This window comes from Mangifera indica, chromosome 3 (assembly GCF_011075055.1).
Source record: "Mangifera indica cultivar Alphonso chromosome 3, CATAS_Mindica_2.1, whole genome shotgun sequence".
NCBI classification, from domain to species: Eukaryota; Viridiplantae; Streptophyta; class Magnoliopsida; order Sapindales; family Anacardiaceae; genus Mangifera; species Mangifera indica.
In genome coordinates this window covers 1645124-1662748 of record NC_058139.1, presented here as the reverse complement: position 1 = coordinate 1662748, position 17625 = coordinate 1645124, and the positions used below count along the sequence as shown (strand labels likewise).

At 35.8% G+C, this 17625-nt stretch overlaps 2 protein-coding genes and 1 long non-coding RNA gene across 3 annotated transcripts; 2 read left to right on the top strand and 1 right to left on the bottom strand.

Annotated features, from left to right (window-relative positions):
* Positions 1-3: 3 nt before the first annotated feature.
* Positions 4-4575, bottom strand: LOC123211703 (probable copper-transporting ATPase HMA5). Its single transcript, XM_044630544.1, has 6 exons — positions 4107-4575; positions 2041-3435; positions 1673-1927; positions 1444-1566; positions 855-1334; positions 4-745 (listed from the first exon to the last, which is right to left on the bottom strand). Exons 1-6 carry the CDS (start codon positions 4398-4400, stop codon positions 329-331), a joined length of 2964 nt encoding a protein of 987 aa, XP_044486479.1. The 5' UTR covers positions 4401-4575; the 3' UTR covers positions 4-328.
* Positions 4576-11746: 7171 nt separating this feature from the next.
* On the top strand, positions 11747-13934 carry LOC123211966 (probable CoA ligase CCL9). Its single transcript, XM_044630958.1, is given in 5 exon segments — positions 11747-12000; positions 12142-12724; positions 12727-13191; positions 13276-13379; positions 13489-13934. Coding segments are annotated over 5 exon segments (1572 nt in total). The 5' UTR covers positions 11747-11799; the 3' UTR covers positions 13708-13934.
* A 400-nt stretch (positions 13935-14334) lies between these two features.
* On the top strand, positions 14335-16968 carry LOC123211955. The gene is made up of 2 exons (XR_006501488.1): positions 14335-16388; positions 16752-16968. It is a non-coding gene; the product is annotated as an uncharacterized LOC123211955 (long non-coding RNA).
* Positions 16969-17625: the final 657 nt, after the last annotated feature.

Below are 17625 nucleotides of genomic sequence, written 5' to 3'. Positions count from 1 at the left end.
CTCGCTAATGAAATCTGATCCTCACTTCTTATTGACTTGTTCGCATGACAATTGCATTGATGAAGATATACCAGCAGCCTGCTGGGTTGCTAAACTAAACTGGATCCATTCTTTTCTAAACTATTTCACAATTCCTTCATTTGATCTTCAAAAGTCCCAGCATAAACAAACCATATACTACAGATCATGGAACAACCACTTATAGGTACATAAACTGCCAGCAAGCCAAGGATTATCATTTCTTTACATTTTGGCTGAATTTATTCCTGTGAAATCTTCTCACCTGAATATTTATAGACAGTGCTGAGTGGGAAACAATCTTCATAGATCATTCTATCACTATTCCACGAATCTGAAGGTTGTTCAGCATCTTGGGTCTATTATAGTACTTCAATAAGAGCGAGCAGCAAACTACACTGACTGAGGAAGCTGCCATTGCGGCCCCAGCAATCCATGGCGGTAAGCGGAATCTGGTAGATGGGAAAAGAGCACCAGCAGCAATTGGTATACCAAGAAGATTATATCCCAATGCCCAAATGTAGTTCAAACGAATACGTGAGAAGGTTTTCCTTGACAAGTCTATGGCAGTTATCACATCCTCCAAGTTGCTCCTCATGAGAACAATGTCAGCTGCCTCTATGGCAATGTCTGTGCCAGCACCAATTGCCATTCCAACATCTGCAGCTACTAGAGCTGGTGAATCATTTATGCCATCTCCCACCATTGCCACAATATATCCTGAAGCCTGTCAATCAGAAAAAGTGACATGGATCTATGTAATAATCCTGACTAAGAAAAATGGTGATACAAATCTAAGTAGCATATATCACTGATGCTAAATGTTGCATATATACCTGCAACTCCTTCACTTTCTCTGCCTTCTGATCAGGTTTGGCTTCCGCGATAACAGTATCAATGCCAACCTCATTGGCAACGGATCTGGCAGTTCCCCAGTTATCGCCAGTTACCATGATGCTTTTAACGTCCATAGACTTGAGAATAGAAATGGCTTCATATGCACCTGGTTTCAGAGGATCAGATATGGCTATAACTCCAGTCAATTCCCCGTCTATGGACACTAGAATCCCAGTTTGTGCCATTGCTTCAGTTTCTGTTAGCATTTCTTCAGCATCTAGTGGAATAGAAATGTTGTGGTCTAACATCAAGCTCTTGTTTCCCACTATTATTTCCTTGTTCCGAACAACGGCTTTCACTCCATGCCCAGTAATGGAAACAAAATCTTGCACTTCTGGCCAGATAGGATTCTCTTCATCTTCTCTAAACTTCTTCGCATACTCAACAATAGCCTTGGCCAATGGATGCTCACTGTTTGCCTAGTAGATACAAAATAATGTCAGAGGTAAACACATAATAAACAATTTTTCACCGTGTAAGAGGAAGATATAAATGACTTCTTCAGATTATCGATATATGAATGCATACCTCAGTTGCAGCAACAAGTTCATAAAAATGTCTTAGCACCATATTTTTCAACAGTTTTGTGTTAACGACGACTGGTTTTCCAACAGTGAGAGTTCCCGTCTTGTCAAAGACAATGCAATTCACCTAAAAAAAGATTGTCAACAAGAAATAGAACAAAATGTAATTCACTCTTTGTATGTCTAGTAAGAAGCAGAGAGCTACATGAACTGATGAACGGGTATGCACTAACCTTGTGTGCACTTTCTAGTGCTTGGCCTCCTTTAATTAGTACTCCTTGAGATGCACCAACTCCAGTACCAACCATCACAGCAGTTGGAGTCGCGAGGCCTAGAGCACATGGACAGGCTATGACCATGACAGATATTCCAAACTGAAGTGCAAGCTGAAAGCTATCCATAGAAGTCGGTATCCACGAATTTGGGTAGCCATTGAACTTTCCAGCTAAAAACCAAGAAAGCCAGGTTGAAAATGAAAGGATGATCACCTACAAAAAGCAGCTAGAATTGTCAATAAAACCCAGTACATATACTTGACAATCTAACTAAAATAATATAAAGATCAAATTCTGAATGTAGAGCAGTTGTATTATATACTAACTGTGGGCACAAAGTATTTAGAAATGCGGTCAGCAAACTTCTGAACAGGAGCTTTAGCCATCTGGGCTGACTCAATAAGTCGAACAATCTGTGAAAGAGCACTCTCTGATCCGACCCTTGTTGCCTTGATATGTAACACTCCATTCGCATTCAAAGTGCCTCCAATCACTGCATCGCCCTTCCTCTTGGCCACTGGTCTAGCCTCTCCTGTTATCATACTCTCATTCACATGGCTTTGTCCCCACAAAACATAGCCATCTGAAGCTACTTTTGCACCAGGAATAATTTTGATTACATCATTCCTTTGAATCAACCTGCTATCAATTTCTTCTTCATTTATCACATTTCCTTCATCATCCAGAGTTAACAATATTGCTGTCTCAGGTGCCAAGTCCATAAGCTTGGCAATGGCCTCAGATGTCTTTCCCTTAGCCAAAACCTCCAGATATTTTCCAAGTAGAATAAACGAAATAAGCATTGAACTGGTCTCAAAGAAATCTGTACCCTCAAAATCTGGAGAAGTAGCAGCTCGTAACACTGTGTAAACTGAATAGAAATAAGCTGCATTTGTTCCCAGGGCAATCAAAACATCCATATTAGCAGAGCCATGGCGCAATGCTTTGTAGGAACCAGTATAGAATCTTTGGCCTATGACGAATTGAACTGGAGTAGCTAGCACCCACCTTATCAGCTCTCCAATATTAAGCATATTGACAATTTTGGTTTCCAGTCCATGCTTGATTCCGGGAATATACACTAAGACCATGGAAGTTAAAAACACAGGAATGGTAAAAATCAAACTCCACATGAATGATCTGTAGTATTGCTTAATTTCTTCCCGTTTATGAGTCTCTCTTTCTCCCCCACCTTGAGGAAATATCTTGGCCTTGAAACGCCCGGAACCAGTTGACTCAATTACTCTAATCAAGTCTCTGGGTCCAGTCACATCTGATTTATACGAAAGAGAGATCTTATGCAGTTCAGAATCCATATAGATGCCTTGAACTCCAGGGAGAGCATGAAGAGAATTTCCAATTATTCTCAAGGAATGATCAGTTCTTACACCATCAACCTGAAGATGAATCTTGTTCATATCTTCTCCTGTACTGATGAGAATGGCTTCAAATCCAGTATCTTCAATGGCCTCCATAAGCTGGTTGTGGCTAACAATTTTTGGATCATAATGAATTTCTGCTTCTTCAGTTGCTAAGGCCACTTGGGCTTTCAGCACACCATGAATAGCTTGCAAAGCTTGTTCAACAGTAGAGGAGCAAGATGTGCAAGTCATTCCATTAATGCGTATTCGGCATACTTGAGTAGACTTTTCCCTTGTTTCATCTTGGATTAACGTTGCTTCAAATCCAACATCCTCAATTGTCTCACAAATTGTCTCCTCCTGTAATTTATATCAATTTAAAGCTCATTACTAGCTAAAAACTAACAAAACTACTGGCAAAAGTATGATGCCACTGAAACATCTTACGATTTAGCAAACGAAAACACAAAGGCCAACTTAAATATCTAATCAACAAGAAATGATCTAAGATAGCTTTTGAAGTTTGTTCAAGTTATGTTTTAGTTCATCTATATTGAAGCTCAATGTCCATCCGAGTTCCAGAATTGAAGTTGATCATGCCCCGATCCAATAAAGAAGCCTAAACAGTAAACCCACCAAGTTGTCATAATCCTGGCAAAGATAATTGAGACACGACACGTATCTTTATACAGAGCACAAATTCTCTGGTTCAATGGACAGAGAGAACCTTTTTTTTTTTAAATTATTTTTCATACACTCAAAAAGCAAATCTCGTCTCTTGTTCAGTGGCTGAAACAAATCTCCTTTTCCTTTTCGTTCTCAATGCAGAAATAAATGGGACAGTGATGAAGAGTTAAAGCATTTATGACTAAATTATTTTTTCCAAATTTTTCTTATGTAAAAAATCAAACCGCACCCAACAAAAGAAATTCTCCATTTATTCCCTCATCAAAATACGAGTTTTCTCCTTATTTTACAGTAGAAAATTTCATTTGACAGAAAATAGGAACCGAGAAAGCATAAAAACTTACGTTAACGTAGCTGGGGTAGAACAAGACTTGCGCCCTATTATTCAAGACATCAACAACAGCCTCATGAATCCCTGGAAGTCTTTTAACAGCTTTCTCCACGGATCCAGCACAAGCGGAGCAAGTCATTCCCATCACCGAAAACACCGCCTTGACAGGAGAACTTTCCACGTTCGTTTCTTCCACCGACACGCCTTTCGGATACTTTGGCATGGAAGGGTAGTGCGGCCGGGGAGACAAGTCTCCATAACCACTGTCGCTTCGTATGCAAGCCAATGCCAAAAACTTGGTCGCCATGACGTACGTAAAATATGCCTTTCTGATATAATATATATATTCTCTGAAAAACAAAGAAGACGAAGCGGCCTTAGCTTGAATTCAAAGCTTAGCTGTGAATCGAAAATGGCAAAAAGTTAATGGGTTCTGCTATTTAAAAAGGAAGGGGCACGGCACCAGTAATCACGAGAAACAATCCAATTCCAAGTGTTCTTGATTCCGGGACATGTTTTGACCAAAATCTATTATAAATTCAATTTAAAACGCTGAATACTAAAAGTTTGACGGAATGACGAATCCCACCCTTTAAATAAAATAAAAATCCAATTTCACCCATTTATCTCAAAATTAATTTCAATTTTTATTCAAATATATCTAGAGTTAATCGGGTAAACAAATTATATTTTAACCTAATTTTTTTTCTTCCTATTTTTATCTCATCCCTTTAAGTTTTTCTTCTCCAATTAATAAGTATGGTTTTCTACGTTGTTAATAATGAATATCACTAACAATTTTCAAATTTTAAATTTTATCATTAAAATTAATATAAAATATAGATAAAAAAGACATTTAAAAAAAAATTTAAGAGTAAAATGTTATTTATCTTATGCTTTTCTAATAATTTTATAAAAAAAATAATATTTTTTAAATAAATTTAACAAACGGGTGAGAAAATTGATTTTTTAAATTTAAATAGTGAAATTGCTAGTTAATCAAATGTTGGGTGGGAGCTAAATTTGACCTTAAACAAATAATTGAGTGTTGGTGACGTTATATACATTAAATAGGAAGGTAGTGGATGCAGATTGTGACTTAATGGTAAACATAGTGATGGCCAAAGGGCAGAGTGGTTCTTACAATTGTTTCAACTCATATTCAAGTGGGAATCGAAACCAAATCTAATTTAGATTATAATTAAAATTTATTTTAATTATTAAACTAAATTGATTACGGAGAAAATACGGTTTAAGTGCTAGGATAGATGAATCTAATTATTGCACTCATAAACTGATTTAACTCATAAACTGGTCATAATGATCTTAATATACTGTTTAAATTTAAAAACTCAAAAAATTAATTGAGACAGTTGAAAATAAATATAAAGTAATTGAATTTGAGTTTCAATTCGGTGATTTCAAATAATCTCAAGTCAACTCTCTTGAATTTAATAATTGAATCTTATTTAAATTCTATTTAGATCAAATCTAACCCTAGCGAGGATTAAGATTAGATTCAAAATAAGTTTGTTTAAATTCAAACAAGTCTGAACATGATCTTGTGACAACAAAGATAAATCGAGTACGAATCAAAAAGTAAAATAAAAAACAAGCTTAAATTTAAACTCGAATTAAAGCTATGCTCGGCTGGTAAGCCAAACACAACTCACTTGAACTTTCAACAAACAATATTGTTTCAACTCTACTTAAAGATAGAATTGAATTCAGAACAAGTTTATTCAAGTTTGAAATAAATTTAGTTCAAACGAGTTTAAAATAACAAATATAAACACAATTATAAATATATGATTGAGTAAATTTGATAAATTTAAATTGATTTTGAGTCAAATCTAATCTAAAATGAGTTAAAAATGAGTCAAATTATATTCAAACTCGACTAGTTTTCGGTCTTAGCCAGAACAATGTAAAACTTATAAATTACCTTAAGAATTAGGTAGAGAAAACGTTAGGCGAAAGACAGAAGGAAGAACCTTAGCTTGAAAGATGTATCTTGATTGAAGTAGAAGACCGGTACAAGAAGTTTACGAACGATTCTAAGAGCAGCCGTATTTATAGAAAATCCAAGAACCACATATTCTAATAATTAAATAAATATATACATTGCAGGAATTTATATTTTCAAAAAAAAAAAAAAAAAGGGTGCTCTCCGTGGACTTTTTTATATATCCTCGCTATCATCACTTCCCCCAACATGAAAGAATAAAATATTGGCCAAAGGGTTATTTCCCACTTAGGATTGCTGTTTTTTCAAGTATCCTCTTTTAACTTTAAAATTTTAAATACCCATCTTTAAATAGTTAAATTTAACAGAACTCTCTAACCCTCTAAAATTTTATTTATTTTTTTACCTCTAAAGTTTAAAAATTAAAATTTTTTTCCAATCTAAGTTTTAAAAAATGACAATTTTCTCTTAGAGTTTCGTTTTTATATCTCAGATGTCAAATCCAGTGTCGTTGCCAGTCGTTTATCTCTCCCGAAGCTTTCTCTCCTCTGACAGTCTCTCTTCACCTATTTAGACATCCGATCGATATTGAATAAAGCTTAAAGACGACAGGAGATGAAGAGTTTCGTCGGGAAAGATAAAGTTTTTCGTCTTCGTTCGTCTTCCTAGACGTCTGGGAAGACGAATGAAGATAAAGAGTTTTGTCTTTTCCAATAAAGTTCTTCATCTTTTAAAAGAAAATCGACATTGAACGGACGTCTAAATAGGTAGAAAGAGACCACAGGAGGGAGAGAAAGCTTTGAGAGGGATAGATGACTGACAATGTTGTCGGATTTAGTGTCAAAGATCTGGAAACCAAACTCTAGGGGAAAACTATCATTTTTTAAAACTTCAATTAGGGAAAAACTTTAAATTTTCAAAGTTTAGGAGAGGAAAAGAAGATTATATTTTAGTTTATTTTTAATATTATAGATAAAATAATGATTTTATCTTTACTACCGTTAAATTTAACTGTTCATAGATAAATATTTGAGATTTTTAAAGTTAAAAAGGGATACTTGAGAAAACAATAATCCTTGGGTGGGACATAGTGCTTTGGCCTAAAATATTGACAATGCCGCCCGTTAAGTCAAGCAAAAACATTAGATATGCTACACCAGGTAAGTCTTGGGATACAACACGTCACCAGCTCCAACGAATCAATTTTAATATAGAGTTTTACTTCAATAATTTAATTCAAAATTATTTTATTTATTTTATTATATTATTTACTTCATTATTAATATTATAAATAGATATAAATGAGATTAAGTTAAATTCTAATTTAATTTAATCAATAATTTAATTTGGTTTAAATCAAATTAACGGTGCCATACCCTATAACAATCAAGAAAATTAATGTAAGTACTGATGTCGTGAAAATAAATTGTTTAAGCAAATTTTATTCAATAATTAAGATGTGATAAAAAATTTGCTTACGACGTGGCATCGCATAAATCGATGTTTGAATCAAAATAATTTTATAATTAGTGTATTAATTTATTAATATCTGACTATCGGAGCAAGGCTATTCTTGGGAAATTAATCAACTGATTATTACATAAAATAAAAATAAATTTTTTCTTGTTTTTCAAACTTGTTAATGAATTAGCAATTGATACAGACAGATAATCGAGGGAATTAATATTAAATCACTGACGTGTTAGACATGTTAATGACTTAATTATTTAACTGAAATAATTACGTTGATTAAGGGCATTCACAACAAGGAGGATGAGAATTAACAATTCCGTTTGAATCTGATTGCTGGGTTGTGTTGATTGATTCAATGACTTAAAAACTCTGGCTTAACTGTCTGGTTGAATCAGTTTCATCGTCATGATAATGTTATAATCATTTATTTAAAATTGAGACTCATGAATGGAAGCACTATTCCATCCACTTTCACATCAACATTGCTATAACTTGGATGGTATTTTATTTATTGAACTTATTGAGTAGTCGCATGAATCTGGACGCAATTCGGGATTCATTCGTGCATTTTTCTACCAGCATTTGAGCAAGTAATCAGTTATCAAACAATTGGAGCTCTTTTAAACTCGTTTGAAATGATTTTGATTGAATTTAAAATTGAATTATTTTCAATTAATCTTAAGTTTTAATTCATTAATCTCAAATCGATACTAAGTCTTGTTCGGAAGTGACCCCGATCAAATTCAACCCTAGATGGACAGATTTAACTTCACAGGAATGGGGTAATTAGGGTTTGCTGGTTTTTTTTGACTCGGTTTCCATAATTAATTTGTTTTAGTATTATTGCTTGTAGAGAAAGTTTGGGCTTCACATCAGAGCCAGCATCATTTTACGTAATGGACATATATTAATCCACTAAAGCCCAACTGTCTAACAGGCCATTCACTTTTTACATTAATCTGGGCAAAGAAGTTGATTTTGTTTGACTTTTAACTAGAGTTTAAGCCTAACAAGAAAGCCCTAAATTAGTTTATTACAATGTTATCCCAGAGTAAATATGGAAAGTCCATGTGTAAAATTAAGTATGGACTATTTCTGTCCTTCATGGTGATTTGACAGACACATTGACGTCATGAGAAGCTAGAAAGATAGATGTCTAATTTGATTTAACTGGGCGGCGGATAACGATTATCTCATCCAGAGAGAAGCCAAAATGGGCTTGGCTAACTCCAGCTCGACTGTCCATATATAGATATACATTTGCGCGTAATGGCTTACGTTTCCTCCTAACTTTTCTCATATTCTTCATGCATGCATGTGTGGACCTCACGCTGGCTCTGCAGCCAAGCCTTACCCTTAACCACGCCCATTCCCCCTCATTTACAAGTAAAGCCTTTACCAGATGCTGCCTGTCCACCTCCATTAATTAAAGCATACAACTCACTGACATTAATTTCTAACCGCTCCTTAATGGTCAAAAGACCATTTCCCACCCCAAGGTCTGATGAAATGACAAATTATCACTTAATAATTTTGAAAAAACCAAATATACACTTATAAACTGTTGCAGTTAATAAATTTATCAAATATAAGGGTAAAACAGATAATTTATAGAGTAATAGATATTATGCAAAAACAATATTTTATTACAATATTATATTTGTTATATAACAATATTTGAATTAAAATTAATAAATTATCAAAATTCTAATAATTAACCCATTAACCAACGAATTCTAACTATTTTTAACATTATATAATATAGAAATTGACATAATTCAATATTCTTACAAAATCTCCAAATAAACATGTTAAAACCAGTAACAATAAAATCAAAAACCTTGAATGCTTTGTCAAAATACCCATTAAAAGTTACAATAGTTAATGGAGAGTTGTATATTTCAAGCCTTCGCTTTTAAAATGGATTTCAATAAAAACTAAAAATACATTGTGAGTATTTTTTTCTCAAATAAAATTAAAAAAAAAACATATATGTTTCCTAATTATTTTACTTTTAAACTAATGAGACAAAAGAAAACTCCATTTCAAAAATTGTAAGTAAATGAATGTGAGAGTGAAAACTAACAAAGCGTGACAAAAAAAGAAAAGAGAGAGAAAAAAGAAAGGAGTTTGGATATATAAGAACTCAATGTGAATGAAGAGGGAGAAAAAAAGAGTTTCGATATATAAGAACCAAATGTGAATAAAAATACGAAGAGGAAATAGAGAGAGATTCAAAATAGGAATATGATTTCTATTTTAGTCTCTCAGTATGAATATAATTTTGTTTCCATTATTATGCCTATAAATATGATTTTATTTCTATTATTTATATCTATAAATATGATTTTATTTCTATCTATGAATATGATTTTATTTTCATTATTTATGTTTATGAATATGATTTTATTTCCATCTATGAATATAATTTTATTTTCATTATTTATATCTCATTGTAAGCATTTATTGCTAAAAGAAAGCATACATTTTTTTAATCAAGGGTAAATTAGTAATTTGATGTAAATTAACATAATACACTAACCAAATTGGATTGGATGATGGGCAAGCATTTGATTTTTTTCAAAGTTAATAGTGGGATTGTCATTTCATCAAACCTTGGGTGGACTATAGTCTTTTGGCCTTCTTTGAAACCAACTTTAGGTTGTGGCAGGCATCATCACTTGATAATACAATATTATAATTTAGTTAAAGAAGGATCTTTTTTTAATTTTTTTTTTTAGGTAAAAAGTATAAACAATCTTTCACATGACATCTTTTGTTGAAAATTTTACATAATTACTCATGCCTAATGATAGTTTGTAAACATTAATTTTGTTAATTAAATCACAAATATTAACAATTAATTTGAGACTGATGAGTTATCTTTCACTGTTCTTCTTTCAGTGGGCAAATAATTGGTTAATTTTAAATTAAAAATAAACATGGCCAAAGGACTTATTTCAGCTTAATTTTTTTTTTTTGAAGTTATTACTTATTAATTTTAAAAAACTCAAATACTAGTCTATTTGTTAATTTTTAAGATTACTGTTAAGAGTAAAATCATTATTTAGAAAAAAATATTTTAAAAACTTATCACATTTTTCTTCTTAATTTAAAAACTAATAATTTTTCTTCTTAAAATTTGAAAAGTAACAAATTTTCCCTAGGATTTTCTTCTTTTCTCCATCCACCTTCATTCCAACTGACGGTCAACCCTTCTCACCCATTTGTCCTAGCATTGAGTTTCGTAATCCAAAAAACAAATGATTTGTTTGGAGACAAATTGTTCATCTGGACTATTTTCCTCACCACAAAGGTCAAATACAACCAACCATAAAGACAAACAAATACGACAAAGATAATTGTCTTCGTTAAAAGAGAGTGTATCTAATTTGGAAGAAAAAGAAGATGATTGTCTTTACATTTGATCTGGGAGACACAAGAGTGCGTCCAACAATTGGGTGGGGGAAAATGGATGGTTTGCTGACGAAAGTGGCTACCAAAGCCTGAAGATCAACGCAAGAAGAAGATGTTGGGTTGGTTGGTTGGTTGGTTGTCAGTAAGAACAGATTGCTCACTAAAGAAAAAAAGAAAATTCTAGAGGAAAAGTAATCACTTTTCTAACTTTAGGTTGGTAAAATTATTATATTTTTAAATTTAATAGGAAAATGTGATAAATTGTTAGATTTTTTAAATAATTTTATTAAAAAATGATTTTTTTTAAATAATAACTATAAAAATTAACAGATAAGTGAATGTTTAGGTTTTTTAAAATTAATAAATAAAAATTTAGAAAAAGAATAATATTTGGATAGGTATAAGTCCTTGGCTAAATAAACATCTGTATACATAGCAACTTTCATGTTACTTATAGTATAACTCTAAATAAATAAAAGAATATAATTAATATTGGGACAATTTTGTTTTAGGTGACCTGTATCAATACTATTTAATTACGTTTTCCTTATGTAAAATAAAACAAGCTGTATCAAATTAAATATCGCCGGTGAACCTTCCGAGGTCCACGCATGGACAGAGAATTAAAAAGGTCCCACTAAAAAAACACCAATTGACATTTGACACCAGTCATTTGTCCGCGCGTCCACTCACCGCACACTCATTCTGACTGCTAATCTCTCTGCCACGTGTCATTTCTGGCATTCCCAGTTGCTACCTCTATATTTCCGGCTACCTATATATTTCCCCCACCTTTGTGTCTCTCAGCCACATTCAATTCGTTTATTTTCTGAAAAATATCTGAAAAACAATGGAGAATCTTACGCTCACTGGGTTATTGAAGAAGACTGCTGCTGAGTTCCCGAACAAGAGAGCTCTTTCTCTTTCTGGAAAACTAGACCTCACGCATGCCCAATTGCAAGAACTTATCGATCACGCAGCTTCTCTTCTTATCGGTCTCGGTATTAAGCCCGGCGATGTCGTCGCCCTCACTTTCCCCAACACGGTCGAGGTGGATTTCCTGTTCTCTGTTTGGATGATCCGAAAAAAGATTATTTTATTTGTTTTCTTTGCTATTATTTTAATTAATTCAAGGCGCTTATTCCGGAAAAAGATTTTATTTTAGTAGTTTTTTTTTTTGATATTTTTGCAGTTTGTTGTAATGTTTTTGGCGGTTATTCGATGTCGAGCCACGGCGGCGCCGCTAAATTCGGCTTACACTTCGGATGAGTTCGAGTTCTATCTCGCCGACTCAGAATCGAAGCTTTTGTTGACACCACAAGAGGGCAACAAAGCGGCTGAAGCCGCCGCTTCCAAGCTTAACATCCCTCACGTGACCGCCACCCTCCCTGACTTTGATTCCAAAATCACGCTGTCATCACCCACCGTCTCGGAGCCGAATCCTGACGGAGTTGCTCAACTCGTCAATATGGCATCCGACGCGGCACTCTTCCTCCACACCTCCGGCACAACCAGCCGCCCCAAAGGAGTGCCATTGACCCAACTCAATCTGGCTTCGTCTGTTTTGAATATTATATCGGTGTATAAACTCACCGATTCAGACTCAACGGTTATCGTGTTACCGTTGTTTCACGTTCACGGTTTACTGGCTGGTTTACTCAGTTCACTCGGCGCTGGAGCCTCCGTCACTCTCCCCGCAGCCGGCCGTTTCTCGGCTTCAACGTTTTGGTCAGACATGAAATCATACAACGCGACGTGGTACACTGCTGTCCCCACAATCATCAAATTGTCCTAGACCGCCACGAAAGCAAGCCCGAGCCGTCTTATCCCGAGCTGAGGTTTATTAGAAGCTGCAGCGCCTCTTTGGCGCCGAGTATATTGTCTAGGCTAGAGGAGGCGTTTCACGCGCCGGTGCTCGAGGCTTACGCAATGACAGAGGCGTCCCATTTGATGTGTTCGAACCCATTACCCGAAGATGGCCCGCATAAGGCCGGTTCGGTTGGGAAACCCGTTGGACAGGAAATGGCCATTCTTGATGAACAGGGTAACATACAATCCCCTGGTGAAAAAGGGGAAGTTTGCATCAGAGGACCAAATGTGACTAAGGGCTATAAAAATAATCCTGAAGCCAACAAGACCGCTTTTCAATTCGGGTGGTTTCACACAGGAGATGTTGGGTTTTTCGATTCTGATGGATATTTGCATTTGGTGGGTCGCATCAAGGAGCTCATCAACCGTGGCGGTAAACATTTCTCTTACGATTGTTGAAGCTTTTTTCGCTGTTACATTGCAGTAAATTCAACATTGCTTTCAATTTTGTTTTCAGGGGAGAAAATATCACCCATTGAAGTAGATGCAGTTCTTCTGTCACATCCAGACATTGCCCAAGCGGTTGCCTTTGGAGTTCCTGATGACAAATACGGTGAAGAGGTGAGCAACAATTCTTCTTAGCCAAAAACTCAACACAGAATTATTGTTACTTGTGGTTGTGAATTGCTAATTTGTTTAATTTAATCTTATCTGATTCTTCTTGTTGCAGATTAATTGTGCTGTAATTCCAAGGGAAGGATCAAACATTGACGAGCAAGAGGTGCTACGTTTCTGTAAGACGAATCTTGCAAGTTTCAAAGTCCCCAAGAAGGTGTTTGTCACTGATTCAGTCCCAAAAACTGCGACTGGGAAGGTCCAGCGCCGTATTGTAGCAGAGCATTTCTTGGCTCAAGTCTCCACAGCTAAGGTTCCCAAGTTTGGAGCTTAAGCAATGCACTTCGCCAACAATTTTCAATATACTACAACATTTATTATAATTTGTAGTATATTTATTGCATACAGATAATAAGTTTAGCACCCAAATCAGAGGTGGTTCTTCTAAACCAGTAAAACCAGAACTTTTTTTTTTATTCTTCAAGATAAGGATTTAGTGGGTGTAATTCTTTTCTTAGTGACCGAATGAGAATCTCTAGTATCTGATATTTTTCCTTTTCATTTCAAGTTACTGTGTTCTTAAATGAAAAGCAACTATATATATAGCTGGTGTATATTTGTCCAAGTCAGCGAATATATAACTTGAATGTGTAGGATAAGCAACAAGAAAATTGCAGCGGTGTTCAAATTTACACGGCTCAAATTCATTTGCCTTGCGATTTGTGAACAAGTTCTCATTGCATGGCCAAGGATTACAACAAACGAACAGTTGGTCAGAGGACAGAAACATTGGTCTGACTTGATTTTTTTGAATGATTTGGGAATGTTATGGGCTGATAATCGGATAGCGAAAAATACTAGTGGTGCCTGGTGCCTGGTGGGTCAGGGAAAAAATATAATAATAATAATAATAATAATGGTGGCTGGTTCTTTGAACCGGTGTTAACATGTGATGTCAGTTTTAGACTTTTACTTCAGATTGTTTTCAAGGACTTGACCATAACCCTTAAGACGGTTGGACCATAATCGAATATTGAAAAGTAGACCGGTACTGTTGCAGTAACAGTAATTTGCGTATGTCATTATTGACCGGGATATGGCTGCAGCCCTTATGAGAAGGGATTCTTTGCTCTCGAAAAACACACCAAATTTTCTAGTGTTGGTTGGCTTACGTATGGATTAGCTCTGGTGGCCGCTTTCTGTTTCAAACTTAAATTCATTAACTGATTTTGAATTGTTTGGTTTGTGCAATTGATGATGTTGAAATTCTCTGATATTTTCAAAATCAAACGCATTAATAAATCCAAGTAATTCTATGAAGAGACGGAAGTGAAGGAGCACAGGAAGTACGCCGCTGTGATTTCTCATCCATAAAGGAAGCGCATAAACGCATCAACTCACATACACAAAACTCCGGCTCTGTCCTCGGAGTTTCTAAACGTTAGACGTCATAGGCTTACAAATTTGACACAGCGGATTTGTCTTTGCACCACATCCGAGCACATTAACTCTCCAGAGTCACTTTTGTGTACGCTTCTTTTCACTTAAGGTTGGTTTCGTTCTGCCTTTGACACATCTAACCCCTTTCAGGCTGTACACAGATGGTTAATCTTTTCTTCAATATCAGACACACTGTCAATCTTAGAGCAACTTCCCACCTTTAATATCACTATCAAACCGACAATCTCGCTTTTCATTTTACTGCCCATGTCACAATTATTCCCTTTGAGCAATGACACTTTCCCCTAATCTACTGTGTGCTCATCTCTCAGAGAACCATGCCTTCATGTCCAAAGATTTGGCTTGCAGCACCATAATTGGCTAAAGGAGCGCCCACCTCTCGGGCGCCACTACGTCGTCCCCTTAAGACTCCCTGCTTCCACCCTAGTGCACGCTTAATGGATGTTGCATTTCGCCTGCCATTTGTGGTCCCCTCTCCCACCCCTCAGTGACCACTTTTTTATGGGCTTACAGATTTGCGGCACCCTGAGCACACAACTCTCCAGAGTCAGTCTTGCATACACCTTTTTAGGGCTCCTGCCTAGCGAGTGACTCGAGCTTTTGATCAATTTGTATAAGGATGACCTAGTTCTTTTTTCAGTAACACACAAAACTCCACTCTATCACACGAATCCTAGAGCAATTTCCCACCTTTGGCTCTTCCAATTTTGCTGCCCATTTTACAATGATTTACTTTGAGCTGTGACACTCTCCCCCACTCGATCGTATGCACGCTCTTATGCACGTCTCTCGGAGAAAGTCGTCTTCAAGTCCAAAGATTCGGTTTGCAGCACCCTACTTAGCTAATGGAACGCCCACCTCTTGCAGATCCAAGTGTGGTCTTTATCTTAGAGCTTGCCAACCCCTGACAATTCAAAATTTCAGTTGCCCAGGGGGATGGATCCTGTTCAATAGGGACCCACGGTGGTGCCACCATGCATCCAAGAGAGTTGGGGTTGGAGCCGCTCCTGATTATCAAGGAGGATGAAACCAGTGACCTATGCCCAAAAAGAGTGCACACAAAACTGACTCTCGACAGTTGGTGTACTAGGGCTGCTGCATGGACAGTTCCATTGTGCCAAATCTGTAAGCCCAGACCTATATCTGGAAGGAGTCTCTTCTGTAAATGTGAATGTTTCCAGGAGTGGAAAAAAGAAACTATTTTTCATTGAATTTCTCAAATTTTATCTTCATTTTTTATTTTTCTAAGGTGGCATCAAATATTATCTGAAATGCTGCTACGTTCGCTCGATGATGATAAAGCTGCCAAAGGAGTTGTAATGTAACCCATAGCAGGTTTTTACTGAGCTTATTGGATGCCTCGTAGTTTTAAGGTTGCGAGGGATCGCAGCCCTCATAGTTGTACCAAAAAATGCTCCGAAATGCAAAGCTGAGAATGTTATGCGTTATGGTGGTCAGGTTATATGGCGTGAAGTCACAATACAGTCCAGGTAGAGTGTTGGAAGGAACTTCTGCAACTCTTACACATCCGTATAATGATGGTCACATAATAAGGTACTATACTGATTCTTGCTATGTTATTTGTATATTGGCAGAATTCTAAACTGTTAAGTTCAAGACGAAATGATGATCTTAATGCCGTATTGATAGATATTGTATATTCACCAGTTCCATTGTTTTCCGTATCCATCTGCTTTTCTAAGCTTGGTTCACAAGTTCCTTTACAATTCTATTATTTGGGATAACTGTGTTGGATACATTTAAGTAAAGGATGATGCTTTGACAATTTCTTCTGCAAATGAATATATATATAACTTGAAATCTGTTTTGGGGTTTGCACTATCAGTATAGAAACTTTTTATGGACTCTCAATTGTATGCTGTATTTCGTAACCTTGTGTGGGTGCTCATGATGCAGCTCAATCAAAAGCAGCTGGTAGGATTATAACTTTGCCTGAAACCAACGCGCTTGCTGATGAGCTTTGTGCTTTTCTCAGAGATCTTACCATAAACAGCTTATTGTCTGCTTAGCTGCAGAAACAAGTTTGTGAGGTTGTATGCAAATACTTCGCAGAAATGTAACTAATTCCTGAGATGCTCTCTGTTTTATATTAAACAATTTCATTTTGATGCTACGCTTTCATTGTACTGGAAGGAAATCTGATCTGCCATAGGCGTCAGAAATGTCAAGTCAAGTGCTTCCATTCTGAAACAAAAATCCCATTAAGGAACTACCCAGATCCTACTCTTTAGTCTTTACTGCCTTCACTGGCCAGATCAAACCAGGAAAAGCAGCCAGCCGGAGTGAATTATTGTCCACAAATAAGGAAGAACAACTTTCCTTGTGTGGTTTATCTACTTGGTACCTACCAGTTACCAGTAACTTGAAAGGTAAGAAAAATATATTAGAGTTGGTTTTGCATCATCGTCCAGATCTCTTTACAGTTTTTTTAATCCAAAAACCGATAGAAGTTGGCTACATAAAATTTTAATGTTAATGTTAATTTAGAGCATGCTATCACTTTCTTTTAATCAGAAATGGTTCTTAGATTCTAAAAATACAAGACTTTATTTTCTTTTAAAATCCCATTTTCATGTAAACTCAACTCCTGTGACTGCAGTGCCTGAAAGTTGAGTATTGGGCAGAAGATGTTTAGTAGACATCTGATGAAGAGAGACCTTTGCAGGTCAACTTATTTGAGGTCTACGTTAAAAGGAATGTGAAAACCTCACTAGCAAACTGAATCCTACTTGAGACTATAAGAAAGAAAGCAGTGTACAATGAATGAGTT